General features: G+C 40.7%; 1 protein-coding gene across 2 annotated transcripts; it reads left to right on the top strand.

Annotated features, from left to right (window-relative positions):
* The first annotated feature begins 6,357 nt into the window (after positions 1–6,357).
* On the top strand, positions 6,358–7,816 carry LOC122067089 (F-box protein At1g61340-like). 2 transcript variants are annotated; one of them, XM_042630937.1, is made up of 3 exons: positions 6,358–6,478; positions 6,733–7,154; positions 7,249–7,816. In XM_042630937.1, exons 2-3 carry the CDS (start codon positions 6,816–6,818, stop codon positions 7,483–7,485), a joined length of 576 nt encoding a protein of 191 aa, XP_042486871.1. In that variant the 5' UTR covers positions 6,358–6,478; positions 6,733–6,815; the 3' UTR covers positions 7,486–7,816. The 2 variants fall into 2 exon arrangements, with proteins under 2 accessions (XP_042486871.1, XP_042486872.1); XM_042630938.1 differs by having other exon boundaries at positions 6,422–7,154.
* The last annotated feature ends 7,283 nt before the right edge of the window (positions 7,817–15,099 follow it).

Genomic DNA, 15,099 nt, shown 5'->3' with positions numbered 1-15,099 from the left:
TATTGCTCTGGGCTTGTGGTAGAACTATGCAAGAAGGTTGGGTTGTTCTAACATGATAGAACTTATCTTTCAGAGATTTAGGTGGAAGATTTTGCTATTGGTCTCCCATATTGAAAGGTACTAAAGAGAGTAAACGTATAGGCCCACTACTTATTGGATCTCTTCTTTCTAACTTATTCGCACTATTACGTACCCACCCAACACTCATGCAACAGAACACTATCCACAATTAGAATAAGACAAACCATATACACAAAAGAATGAAAAATATTTTGAAATTTTTTTCTAATTTTTTTTATGAGCTTATCGGCAGGGATCCGGGGTTGCTCAAGTCAATTCCCGAGATACTACTACAGGGTGAAACCTGTCTTTATCATATTGTGAGGCTTGACGACCTCCATCGATACAACTATTATTGCAAGTTGTTCTTCTCAAGGATTCAATAAAAGAAAAACAAAAACAAAACAAAGAAAACAAAGTACTCCGATTTACCAAAAGAAAGCAAAAAATAATATGGAACTGTCTTCCCGGCAACAGCGTCAAAAACTTATTTGAGATTTAAAAAGTAACCGTAAGTATACAGATTAGTGTAACTAACGGGTTAAACACAAGGAGAGCAATCACTTTATTTTTAGCTTCTTAAAGTAATGCGAAAGTGAAATAATTAATTATAGTGATCTACTTCTAACTACCGCCCCAAACCAATGCATCTAAGAATTTAAATAATCAAACCACGCAGATAAAAAAGTAACTAAAATTAAAAACTAAAAATAAAGAGGATGGTTCTCTAGCTAGGAGGGACAAAGCCAACGCATAAACTGGCCGTGAACCTTGGGGGAAAGAAAAAAAAATAAAGTAAAGGCTGAAAGTAAAATCCTAAGTTAAGAAATAAAGTGTAGTCAGAAGAGGGAATGAGAGTGGGGAGAGAAGACTTAGGAGAAGCCTAACTACCTGAACTTCAATACTTGAACTTGAAAACTTGGTTGAGATTCGAAATACTACCAGTATTAAAAACTAAATCTAGAATAAACCAAATCTGAAATTGCTAGTACTAGAGAAGATAAATCTGAACTTGAAAAACTGAACTTGAAAGAGATGCTCTACGGCTTATTCTTGTCACTTAGAACTAAACCTAGAACTAGAAAGTAAACTTACAACTGAATAAAATAAAACCATGAACATAGAAAAAAACTTACATTCATTAATTAGAACTCTATTACATAAGTGCATAAGCCAAAAGCAAAAGCAAAGGACTAGAGAAGAACTAAACATAGAGGACACGAGAGACTAAAGAAAATCCTAAGAGAGAATGGTATGCTCCTTGCTTGAGTTTATATAGGGGATGGGGGTAGGGTTAGGACAACAAGTTGGTTTCCTAGTTGGAATCTAAAATACTGAGGTGACAACAAGAGAGAATGAAGAGATAAGGGAGAGAAAAGAGAGGGAAGAAAAATCGTATAAAAAGGGAGAGGTATCCAACGATTTGGGTGTGATTGGGGGGATCAACAACAACATATTCCATATGTTAGTGATGAGGTGGAGGAGAGAGAAGAGAGAGAAAAGGAAAATTGTGTGGGAGAAGAGGAGATCCAACGATTTTGGGTTGTTTTTTCCCTATTTTTCTTCTATTATTTATTTTCTCTCTCCTTTTCCAACTTACGCACAAACTCCCGTTTTTTTTTTTTCTCTCTCTCCTTGTTCAACTTGAGCACAAACTCTCTTGGCCGACTTCCTATTCCTTGCTTAAATCGATTAGGACATCTTCTAATTGAGTAGGAAGTTTCATCCATGCCCCTTGCTTTAAGTGATGAGGAGGAGAGAGATAATCTTCCAAAAAAAATATTTTTTTTCTTCTTTTATTTATTTTCTCTCCTTTTCTAATTTGCACACAAACTCCCTTGGCCAACCTCCTATTCCTTGCTTGAATCGATTAGAACATCTTCCAATTGAGTAGGAAGTTTCATCCATGCCCCTTGTTTTAAGTGATAAGTGGAGAGAGAAAATCTTCTAAAAAAATATCTAAAATATAGCAGCCAAGATGTTCGAACTTGAGACCTCCTGGTGAGCAAAGGATTAGGTAGTTGTTGTTACGAAAAAAAGAACCTTCATCACTCAAGGGGGTCAATCGATCCTTGTTGGCATTTAGAATATTCTTTGCACATCTGGGACAATTGCAAATGGCTAGTTTTGCATTTCGGTTCAGTTCTGATCCATTATTCTTTTTCTAGCAAAAAAAAATAATAATAATCACTTGTACGGGTGACCAAATAGATGTGTACTTTTAATGCAACATGTCCATCTTACTCATAATTTCATCCTCTTCACAATCATGAAAAGAAACAGGACCTTTTTAGATGTAAAATTGTAGATATGACGCCCGATATTCTTTAAGGTCTTTAAAATACAAGAGAGTAAAACCCAAAATAACTCCATTCTAAATATGTAAAATTGCATTCTTTACTACCTAAGATTTTACACATAATGTGCTCATCAACTTCTTAGAATGCATTCAAACCTAGAATGCATTCCAAGAATACATAACCAAATGCAACTGGATTGTTGGATAGATAGGATATTTACTCACACACCAAATTTTGTAGCAAGTTTCAGTGAATAGTCAACTCACATTGTAATTGGTTTTCTTTCTTTTAAAGTTTTCCTTCACCTAGGATGAAGAGATTCCCCATGGGTTCTTATGTTGGAACTCTTGACTAGTGACAACCATGTAATTTCATCATGATCTCCCCCCTATATTAAAGGTCAAAAATACCCCTTTTGAGTCCTATCCAACCATTGTAACCCGTGGGAAAGAGATTCTCTTTCCACTGCAGGGGAAAAAAAACTCGATCCTTTTGATTATATGCTAGATGAATTTTTCTTGCACAGAACCTCTAAAAAAGAATCTTCCAGTGATAATTCATGTATGCCACATTCAAAAGGAAGCACCAAAGGGTATTTTAGTCAACGACATATAAAATACAAAATTGATCAAAATACCACTTGTGTGCCTCTTTCCCTTCTTTGAATGTGGCATGCAAGGATGATTCCAATAGATCCACACCTTAGTTTACCATGTTGTGAAGTGTTAACTAGGCAGCCACATGATAGATAACCCCATCAAGCAAAGGTAACCTAGCAAAATGGGATGAAATTTTCCTGCTACCTAGATTGTAGGAACTTTCCAAATTCACAGCCAAAGGAACAGAATTTTGAAATGTCTTTTGAAAATACTAAAACCTAGGAAGGTATTTGTGAACCCAAATATAACATTTGCTTCCTCAACATCCAAAACCCTCATTGCAAAAGACCCTCCTCTCAATTCCTCAGTAGTCATTAAAACCCAAGATCTAGTACTCAGCACTGTACTACTTGATCAATGGGTTTCCCAGATATAGAGTGAATTCAATCTTCCCTTTCGAAGAAAGCTCAGAGCGTAGTTCATTGTCGACATCGCTGCCTAGTCTGGAATCACTTTTCAAGGTCCAGTATTTTCCTTGCTGAGTCTGATCACCTTCCATCGTCGCTTGATCACTACATCACCTTCATTGGAGATGGTGACTATCTCTTTCACAATGGTTATGTTTTCACTATCCTAAATCTTCTCCTTTCAATTTGGGGGAAAATGGTTTGAGAAGAAACATATATAGGGGTGAAATAAGTATTTGATTTGTGGTTGAATTACAAAAGGCTTACAATTCAAAACTGACACCACACTAACAACGTACATCTAATAGTGGAGGATTATCTAATTTTTGAAAACATAGGGGAAGGGAATGTAATAAGAGCAAAGTACAGGGGAGGGAATGCAATTTGCTCCAAAATCTTTCAAAGCTAAGATAATTTTTGGACACCAAACAGGACTAGGACAAAGAGCAAGCAAAAGATTGTAGATGATAGAACAACAAAAAAAAAGCAAGCAGGCAAACAATGGATCGATCTGAAAAAAAAAAAAAAAAAAAGCATGCAGTAGCACAATAGCTATGAAAAGAACTTCATCAAAGCTAGATTTATTTTTTCAACCCAAAATACCCCGCTATACCATACTTATCACAACATAAGCTATTTGTATTTTTATAATATTGATTTTTATATTTTGATGTGATGACTACATCACACATGGGCAGTAAGAGAATGCAAAGGATATATTGGATGCTTATAATTATAAGGGATTCAATCGCTTGGTCATCACTCTCAAAGGAGTGAAAAAGGAAAAAATGAAAAAAAAAAAAAATTACGAAAAAAAGATAATTTACAAGATATGATCGGATGAGGAGATGAATTTCCTCCATTCAATTGGTGAAACCATCCCTTCACTCTCCTTCAAAGCTCTTTTCCTCATTAGCGAGTGCTGCTATTTGACTTAAATTTTATCAATCCGATTTAAATATTTCAATTCGATTTCGATAAATAATTTAGATTTGAAATTCAGCTACTTTTGAGCTTTTGAGCTTTTGAGCTTTTGGATTGATTGAGACGGATGGCGTTTGTCACAAAAGATAGAAATTGGATTTTCGCAAGTGGCTGGAATGTGGTGCATAGGTGGATACCAACATCTTTCCAAATTCGTACCCATAGAATTTAAAGTCAACGTTAACATATAAGTTCTTGTTTTTTGGGGGTCAAAGTTCTCATAGTAGTTCAGTAGTTTAGATACGACCAACGTTGACTGTTAACGTATGGAACAAGAAAAGATAAGTACAGATTAGATAATCGTCACCTGTGTAGTCATTGTCTTAATCATTATAATTAGGGGTGCCAATCGGTTGAGCTTGGTCGGTCTCGGTTGGATCTAAGAGGATCTGACGGTATGAAATTCTTGCATCATGAATGCTTATTTACTAAAACGGGCCTAGGTTGCATGGTACGGATTGTAATCGGGTTGATCGGTGTCGAGCTACCTTAAATAGGTTACGAACCTACTTCAATCACCTATTAATCGATTAATTTATTAGGAGTGCACGCTTCCTCGATCGTTGGGGGTGTTTTTCTTGAAAATAATTTAGCTGCTACCTGGGTTGCAGCCAAGTAGCTACAACCTCCTGTTGGCAGCCAAAAAAATAGAATAATTCACTTCCCCCTAGGGTACACAAATACCCTCATAGGTTATAGTATTTTTCAAAATATCCTTTTAGATTCCATTTTTTTTTGTTGCCACAGGGGTTGCAGCTACTTGGCTGCAACCCGGGAGCAACTACATTTTGTCTGTTTTCCTTTACCAAAAATGTTAAGAAAAGATGGAGAGTTTTTATAATATATGTCTGAATTCACTGCACTTACGTTCATCTGGACTCACTGTACCCTTTCTTCATTCAATAAAGACGAGGTGTGTTCACTATTGCTTACTGCACATGTTCTTCCTATCAAAGGTCAAGCCTGACTTTTCCACTCCAATAATAGGTTTTTCGTTTTCCCATAGAGACCATTAGCCAATCATCACGTTTAATTTAGTCCATCCCTTCGTCGTTGGTGAAACAAATCAAGAAGGAAGGATGTCAACCCCCTTAGAGGCACTTGAGGATGGACTCAAATCTTTTGCAGTGAGCAATGAATGGCAGTGAGAATCCATCAGCTAGAAGGACCCCGGCATGTACCCTAACCATTGGCTCTTCATTCCTCAGTTTCGCTCATTGCCTCCTGTAGAGAAGTTTTATGCCTCAAGGTCAAGGATACCATTCTAATAGGGACTTAAGTTCTGAGTCAGTACTATACAAAAGAAGGATCCAACATATATCCCATTTTCTATCATTACAAATGTAAAGAAGGAGATAGTATCAAGTGATCCGATACTAGTTTACATGTTCTTGATCTCGATACCTAGCCGAGATCACATCTATGGAGCGGTATGGATCGGTTAAAAATATTAAAAAAAAAAAACTAGGGGTATTTCTATCTGATTCGTACAATCCGACACCGATCAATGTCCGATTACAATTAATGTGGATACCATATCAGATTTCGGGATGACCTACATCCGATTTGATACGTACACTAATACAATGACTAAAATACCCTCAAGCGCCGCTTGTGTGTTAAGCAAGGAACGTGCTTCGGAAGCTACCGACAGAGCCGACTTAAACCGACCAAGCAGCCACACACCGATGCTTGTCCAACACACTCTAACGGCTATATTTCCCAATTTACATAAACAATCACGTTTTTATTTTTATTTTTATTTTTACTTTTTGGTAAAATAAAAATCGATAACCACGTCCACACACCAGTGGTGCAAAGCGTACACGTGTCATGCACACAAAGCATGAGATACAACGCCAACATTGGATTATGATACGTGTCACTTGTTCATAGGGCGATGAGATGGTCAAGGATCTGTGCTGTTCCCACGCCGTCATTGTGGAACAAAGGCGGGCTTCGATGTTCGTTCCTTCTCCGTGTGAGGGCTTTATAAAGGAAAGGTTTGAGGTGGTTGTTCTTATCAACGCCATCTTTTCGGGCTAGTGGATTTAGGTTCAATCATCAGGTATGGAAAGAGAATCCTTGTTTTGCAGAAGAATCTCTAATTTAATTGAATTGGATTGAATCTATACTTGTTTTAAGTTTGCTTTTCAGTGTTTTCGATTCAAAATTGAGAAATTTTTATCCCTCTCCTTGTGATGATCTTCTATAAACGTAAACTTCTTTACACGAATTACGAATTTCATTTTTTGAAAGCTTGGTTTGTTAGAGAGTTGTTGTTTGATCGGCTTGTTGATCCTGGTTGTTAATGTATTGCAGAGTAGAACAGGGGAGTTTTTGTGTAGTTCCAGTAAGTTAAAAATCCAATCTTGTCGAGGAATTTTTGGTGGATTTGCAGAGGAATGGCATTGGGGAAGTCTTATAGTTCTAAATTGAAGAGCAGAGGCTTGAATGCTTCGAATGTAGAAGCAACAGATGAAGGATTGGTGCTTGTTCACTGTACAAGAGCAATGGGAAGGAAAAGGATTATTGTTTCAAACCGTACAGCAATGGAGACGTTGCCTTTTAGTTCTAATTTCAGGACTCCATCAAAAAGGCGTCAGGGTATGAGAACGATCAGAGACGATGAAAAGTCTCTTCTTGAAGCCTTACCAGAGGACATTCTGGTTCGAATACTGTGCTGCGTATATCATGATGATCTGAAGCAGCTCATCCAAGTATCGAAATTTGTCAGAGATGCGGTAAGTGTATATAATACTTAAGAGTGGATTTTACATTTCAAAAAATCTCATTTTTGAGCGATTGGGATTGATTTTTGTTCTTGCCCTTTTGCAGACTCTGGTAGCAAAGCAATCTCACTTTGCTTACAGTACTCCAAGAGCAAAGATTTCTAGTTTAAGTAGTGATCTTGAGCACTATAGTCCCGAAGCACCAAATGCTCCTAGACAGCAAAGGTGTCCCAGGTCCCGAATCAGCAGGAAGAAGCTGTCAGATATCAGTGTCGCCTTGTTCCATACGCCGGAGGATGAACGGTGGTCGAGGGATGGATTGTTCGACCAAACAGGGGTTTGAGTTAACTGGAAATGCGATTGTTGTGGAGTTAGCCACCGGTGACGGCTGAGTTAGAGAGGTTGGGATTTGATAGTGGTGATCAGAACCCATAGCCTTTGTATGTAGAAAACACTTGGCGCAAACTGCTGTTCTTCAATTCCTTCATTGAAGATGAGAAGAGGATGGATGGTTCGTTTATGTATTATATTATGTATACGAGAACTGAAGTTCTTTTGGAAAGGGCATTTCCTTTTTTCTTGTTACTGCGAGGATTCAGAATGTGTTCCAATGTACAGAATTTCGTTTTAACACTGATAGACAAATCAAATAAAACTGTTTTACCATTTGCTTCTCATTACTCATTAGTTCTTCCCCTCTTTCTCAAAATTTGGTTACTTTAGCACGGGGGCCAAGCAATGAGGCAGCTTTTGATAGAAAATATATGCGGTAACGATTCATGGAGATCGATGAACATGTACGATAAACATTACAAAGACATGTTTTAGGCATACCTTAATCAATGGCTAAAGAAAAACAACTCATTAAAACTCTTCATGCATGCTTCTTTTACAATATGATCAATTTTTGGTCTGGTCTACCTTCTTCTTCTTTTGCTTTAGGTCATTAGTTTCACTTAATGAATCAATTAAAACTATATATAGGGCTAAGGGTACGGACCAACCCTGCAAGGAAATTAGGGTTTCCTTCCCATTAAGGAAGCAATATCTTATGTCCACACATAATAATATCTCCATAGAGATCACTTACTATTATTGGATCATTTCTGCTTACTCCATCAATAGTCAACACCACTAAATCGGTTTTGAAAATAAACATTGGACTATGCTAGCCCACCTAATTGAAAATTTTATAATCTCCCACTTGGGCAACATATGTCAGAAGTTTTTGTTGATTTTTCTCGAATTGATGACCCGTTTTGAAGATTAACCCGCTTCGACATGTTTTGGTGGCAACCCGAATAGGAAGTTTTTTAAGATATGTGATGGAAGCGGAGGAGTTGGGCCAATAGGACCCATGGATCGGCCCACGACTTAGAGGAGTACATAATGTACTATCGTCTTGTTGAACAAGTTATTATAATTTGGGGGGTTTTTCAAGCTAGGGTTTTAGGACGAGTTTTCTCGTCGCTGCTTGGGTGTACTATAATCTCTCTCTTCTATATAGTGAAACATCTTTGTCGCCTGAGGACGTAGCCACCACATTGGTGTATGAACCTCGTTAAATCTATGTGTTGTTCGGCTCTGGTTTTGTTTATTTTCGTATTTGTCAATGTTTGCTCTAACATTTTTAGATTTTAAAATTTATTTAAAACGACTCTAATTTAGACAAATTGAATGTGGCCACAAACAAAACAGTGTTGAATCGAGTGTACCTTGAACCAAATGCCTTGGTCCGAATGAGAATTACAAATACCCAACTGTATTGATCATAGCATCTAAAGGGATATGGGACCAAATACGTCAAAGTGCTCATAACTTCACCGACTTGGGCTGATCAATATGAAAGCATGGTATGAAAATTACGTGCAATAGTGATCATCATGTCTATTTTCAAATTGTTCCTGGCTCGAAAACCAAATGAACCCTATGAGATAGATACTGAATGTCACACCCCGTTCACACAGAACCGGGGCAGTGACCGGGTTAACACCGGTTAACCCAAACCTGCCAGGATCATCTGATACAGTACTCCACCACAGCATACACACAACTAATATAAGCTCATCAGATCAACGGAAGACTAGGTTTACCTGTGAATGTTCCCATAATACTTGATACCCGAATTGTGATACAATAGTTATATACATGTGGGCCCGAAGGCATGATATTTACACAATAAAAGTACAATTCACCTATCAAGTACATAAGGGAAATAATAAAAAATCAGAGTACACAGCTTGGCTCGGTATAAAAGGCTAGAGCTCAGCTCGGCGTCAAGGGTTGAGCCCAGCTCGGCATCACATGGTAGAGCTCAGCTCAGCCTCAAAAGTGGAGCTCAGCTCGACATCAGAACTGCGGTCCCGCAGCACAACTCTCGCACGAGCAGTCAGTGCCGTGCTCTAACTCCTCAGAGGCCCACCAGTCCTCTTCGGGGAACTCGACTATAGGACCCACCCCGTGCTCCTCAGATATATGACTTGAAAAATCATCTAAAAAAGGGGGTGCACACATGGGATGAGCTCACTAGCTCAGCAAGTGGTAAGATGGACCACACAGCAGTCTACACAGCAAAACACAATCATATGCACTACATGCTATGCAATACATTTTAAATCACATCCACCTAAGCAACATTACTAAGTCTTTGGTTTAGTGCTACAACAGCCACAGTGAGCGTATACTCCGGGTACGAGCCACGAACTCCATCCCGTGATACGCCCATAGGGCTGTCGGAGAAGGCCCACCGTGAGTACTCGGAAAAGTAAAAACATACCGACCATCGGCTCTCAACTAGAAAAGTAAATGACTGAAATTAAAGGTGCTGACTCCAGTAATTTAAAAGTAGTACGATTGACCCTCTTGAATATACCACCGGGGTTGCCGACTGTCCTAATGACCCGTCGGGCGTTATGTCTAACTGCCACAGTGACCCGACAACCGCGACCACTGCTTCCCCCCAAATGATAACCCAACACCTTAACCCCTGTTGGGAAGGGTCGTAGCACGGGACGGTGAAAATCCTAAACCGCATGCTCCTATATGACAATAGTACGATTGCATAGTGCCACCGCGTCCCATACCACGGGCCACCAATGCACTCGTTTCCAAGCCGACTACGGCATCTAGTCTATCAATGCATCATGCACAATGATGTCAACATTCATCACATAAGCATCTCATCACTTGGCATTTAGAAAGTAAACATAGCACACATGCATAACAATGTGAGGATGACTAATCTACATAGCATGTTCATGATGGCATGACTAGACTAGATACATTTAAATGAATGCCAAACAATGCCTTGAAACAAGGTCAAACGTCCTCTCCCCACTTACTTGTAGTGTACAAGGATTCTCGTTCGGTACGGTTGAGATCCGGTGCGAGAAACGTAGGATTTGGTGAACCTAACATGATTGAGCGGGGTTAGTACTTCACCATTTTAGAATCAAAATTAACACGATCCAATGACGGGATCATGTTTAAAATCCTAAAAGGTCACACGTCCGATTTGGGTCCAATCGGACGTAAAAATCATAGTCGGGGCCTCACAGGTGGGTCAGATAGCCCACCTGTCTGGCCCACCGGTCTGGCCCATCGGTCTGGACCGACGGGCAGGTTGGCCCACCGGTTGGCCCGTCGGTTGGGCCAGGGGGCCTGTTAAAACCGGCGGGCAGGGTGGCCCGCCGGTTGTGCCCGAGGGCCTTGCCCTCTCAGGCGGGTGCTCACAGGCGGGCCAGATGGCCCACCGGTCTTGCCCACCTGTCTTGGCGGGAAAACTGATGTTTCTTCCTAACTTCCTCTATTCTTTGGGGATTCAAATAGGGCTTTTTCCAACCCATTCTTCACACTTTCAGTGTCTTATAGGATGGTTCTAACCTAGATCTAGGTTAGATTTAAGGAATGGGAAGCCATCTTACATTCTTTGCTCAAGAACACCTTCAAACCCTCAAAATCACTTCAAACCCACAATGCTTCTCCAACCTTGTCAATACCTCTTCAAATCCTTCAAGATCAACACATAAATCATCTATTAAACCTTAGATTCATAATTTCAAAGGGGATTTACAAGATCTCAAGAAACCCTACTCGAATCAAGGGTTTTACTTGGGTATGGTGAATGCTTAAGGAACCCCACTTTGCTTACCTCTAAATGTAGATCTAGTGTTGAAGATCACTCTTCCGGCGCCGGAATGGGAAGATCAAGCTTCGGCGCCGCTGAAATCCTTCTCTTCTTCCTCTTCCTTCTCTTCCCTTCTTCTTCCCTTTCTTTTCTCTCTCCTCTTTACTATCCTCACCAACGTACGAGTGTCATAAATGAAAAGAAAAGAAAATCATAAATGCTATATATATACTTCTTAAATAACTAAATAGTTCACATGGATGGGTCACTCAGGTGGGTGGGTGCGCCCACCTGTCCGCCCACCTGAGGGCCAAAACTTAGAATTTTGACAGAGTTCGGGCCTCGGCGCGAACCCCACCCTTGGCATACGATGTAATATACGTATACACCTTAAAATACGGCTACATACCTGCTTTATCCGTACATGGCCTTATGATAGGCACATGTACACGGCTTGGGTATTCTCGTCTCTTCTGGCTCTAGCTCGGACTTGTCGGGTCAGTCGGTGTTTAAGGTCACCCTTGCCATCATAGTCCATAAGGAACCCGTTCTAACTCTCTCCGGTTCAGGTCCTGCATAGTTAAACCGGGTCAACCGTGTATTCAGACCGGGTTTAAGAAGTAGGGTATTACATTTACCCCCCTCTGAAAAATTTCGTCCTCGAAATTGCGTACCTGGTTGATCAAAAAGATGAGGGTACTTGGCTTGCATTTCATCATCTTTCTCCCAAGACGCTTCTTCAAGTGAATGATTAGCCCATCGCACCTTTACATAGGAAATGGAGCGGTTGCGAAGGGTTTTCACCTTTCGGTCCAAAATTTCAGTCGGCTGCTCTGTATAGGTCATGTCAGCTTCAAGGTATTCTGGCTCCGTGGGTAATACATGAGAGGGATCATGAACGAATCGCTTCAGCATGGATACATGGAATACATTATGAACATCCCCGAGTGAAGGTGGCAGAGCAAGCATATAGGCTACTGAGCCAACCCGGGCTAAGATCTCAAATGGTCCAATGTATCTTGGGCTCAACTTCCCCTTTCTGTGAAACCTTTGCAACCCTTTAGTAGGAGAGATCTTGAGAAATACCTTTTCTCCTGGCTGAAATTCAATGTCTTTTCTGTGGGTGTCTGCATAGCTCTTTTGACAGGACTGAGCTGCTTTAATCCGTTCTCGAATAACGTCGACTTTGTCACAAGTCATCTGTATCATCTCAGGCCCTAACATTTGACGTTCGCCTACGTCATCCCAATACAAAGGAGTTCTACACTTCCTGCCATATAACGCCTCATACGGAGCCATCCCAATTGTAGCTTGGTAGTTGTTGTTATAGGCAAACTCCATAAGAGGTATATATTCTTTCCAACTGCCACTCATCTCCATTGTACATGCCCTGAGCATGTCCTCTAATATTTGTATGGTTCGCTCCGACTGACCATCCGTCTGTGGGTGGAAGGCAGTACTCAAATTCAATTGTGATCCCAAGGCACGCTGTAAGCTTTTCCAAAATCTAGAAGTGAACCTTGGGTCCCTATCTGAAACAATGCTCACTGGAACTCCATGTAAGCGCACTATATTGTCCATGTAAAGCTGTGATAGTTTGGCCATGGAGAACTTGGTCTTAATGGGAATGAAATGAGCAGTCTTGGTAAGCCGATCAACTATCACCCATATCGCGTCCATTCCCTGAGGAGTACATGGTAGTCCAGTGACGAAGTCCATTGTTATCCTCTCCCACTTCCATTCTGGTACTGGGAGTGGCTGAAGAGTACCATAAGGTCGATGCCTCGTAGCTTTTACTTTCTGGCATGTGAGACAAGTCGCCACATACAGAGCTATTGTGACTTTCATGCTTGGCCACCAGTAATTTTGTTTGAGGTCTTTGTACATCTTGGTACTTCCTGGGTGAAGTGAGTACTCGGAGCTATGTACTTCTCGCACTATCTTATCTTGTATATCCAAATCATCGGGTACACACAGTCTGCCTCGAAACATCAATGCCCCATCACTGGCTAAAACAAAATCTGGGTCGTTCATTGTTTGATCTTGAACCTTAACTCTGATCCCCTGCAATTCAGGATCCAAAGGTTGTTTCATTATTACCTCTTGCCTAATAGCCGGATGCACCTGTAGAGCCGTCAAGGATACAGTCAACCATTTAAGGTTTTCTGATTGACGTTCCAATTCTAAGGTTGCTCCTTCATATAAGAGGGCTTCATCCATTAGCATCGCCTCTTGCATGAGTGGTGGGCTGACTGCTAAGCATGAGAGTGACACAGTCTGTGCCTTCTGACTCAACGCATCTGTCACTACATTTGCCTTGCCGGGATGATACTGAATGTCACAGTCGTAATCCTTCATGAGCTCAAGCCATCTCCTCTGTCTCATGTTCAAATCCTTCTGGGTGAAGAAGTACTTCAGACTTTTGTGATCACTATATATCTCACACTTCTCCCCATACAAATAATGTCACCAAATCTTAAGGGCAAAAATGACTGAGACTAGTTCTAAGTCATGAGTGGGGTAGTTCTTCTCATACTCCTTTAGTTGTCGGGATGCATACGCTATTACTTTACCGCGTTGCATGAGAACGCAACCCAAACCAACTTTGGAAGCATCAGTGTAGACTGTCATTCCACCTGTGCCTTCAAGGATGGTCAACACAAGGGCCGACACCAACCTCTTCTTCAATTCCTGGAAACTCTTCTCACATTCCTCTGCCCAGTCGAATTTCACACCCTTTTTGGTTAATTTAGTCATTGGTGCTGAGATTCGGGCAAAATTCTCGATGAAACGCCGATATTATCCAGCCAACCCAAGAAGCTTCTAATTTCAGTGACATTCTTGGGGCTTTCCCATTCCACTACTGCTTTCACCTTATCAGGATCTACTTCGATTCCGGCTTTAGACACTACATGCCCCAGAAATCCAACTTGTTCAAGCCAGAATTCACACTTGCTGTACTTGGCAAACAACTATTATTCTCTCAACCTCTGTAACACCATTCTCAAGTGTTGAGTGTGCTCCTCTTCGGTCTTGGAGTAGATCAAGATGTCGTCAATAAAAACAATTACCCATTTATAGAGCACATCCTGAAATACTCGATTCATTAGATCCATGAATGCTGCCGGTGCATTGGTTAACCCAAAAGATAACACCAGGAACTCATAGTGACCATACTGAGACCTAAATGCTATCTTGGGTATATCACTGCTCTTTATCTTGAGCTGATAATAGCCTGATCGAAGGTCTATCTTTGAAAATACCCTGGTTCCCTGCAACTGGTCAAATAGATCATCAATGCGTGGCAATGGATACCGGTTCTTAATGGTTAGCTTATTTAATTCCCAGTAATCGATGCACATACGCAAGCTGCCATCTTTCTTCTTGACAAGACAACACTGGGGCACCCCAAGGTGAAACACTTGGGCGAATAAACCCCTTTTCCAGTAGTTCCTGCAACTGCATCTGTAACTCCTTAAATTCAGTTGGTGCCATCCTGTATGGAGCCTTAGATACTGGAGCTGCTCCAGGGGTCAAATCTATAGCAAACTCCAACTCTCTATCAGGTGGTAAATGCATCAGATCATCTGGGAACACGTCGGGAAACTCTTTAACCACCTTTACCTCTTCTAGAGGTGTAATATTTGCATCAACATCAAGTACCGATGCCAAGTAGCCCTGACAGCCGTCTTCCAACAACTTTACCCCTTGAAGAGCGGAGACAAGGACCTTCCTCGCCCGTTTCATTTTATCCGCTCGGTATACCAATTCTTTCCCTTCGTCATCTGTCACCCTAATCAGTTTTTCAGCACACATCACATTAGCTCGATG

The sequence above is a fragment of the Macadamia integrifolia genome, unplaced genomic scaffold, assembly GCF_013358625.1.
Source record: "Macadamia integrifolia cultivar HAES 741 unplaced genomic scaffold, SCU_Mint_v3 scaffold2704, whole genome shotgun sequence".
NCBI classification, from domain to species: domain Eukaryota; kingdom Viridiplantae; phylum Streptophyta; class Magnoliopsida; order Proteales; family Proteaceae; genus Macadamia; species Macadamia integrifolia.
This window is presented reverse-complemented; position numbering and strand designations above follow the sequence as displayed.

What these genes read in the sequence shown, in the direction of transcription:
- LOC122067089 (XM_042630937.1), top strand. Translation starts at nt 6,816, where the DNA reads ATGGCATTGGGGAAGTCTTATAGTTCTAAATTGAAGAGCAGAGGCTTG. An exon ending in CGAAATTTGTCAGAGATGCG is followed by an intron (nt 7,155 to 7,248) that starts GTAAGTGTATAT and finishes GCCCTTTTGCAG; the next exon opens with ACTCTGGTAGCAAAGCAATC.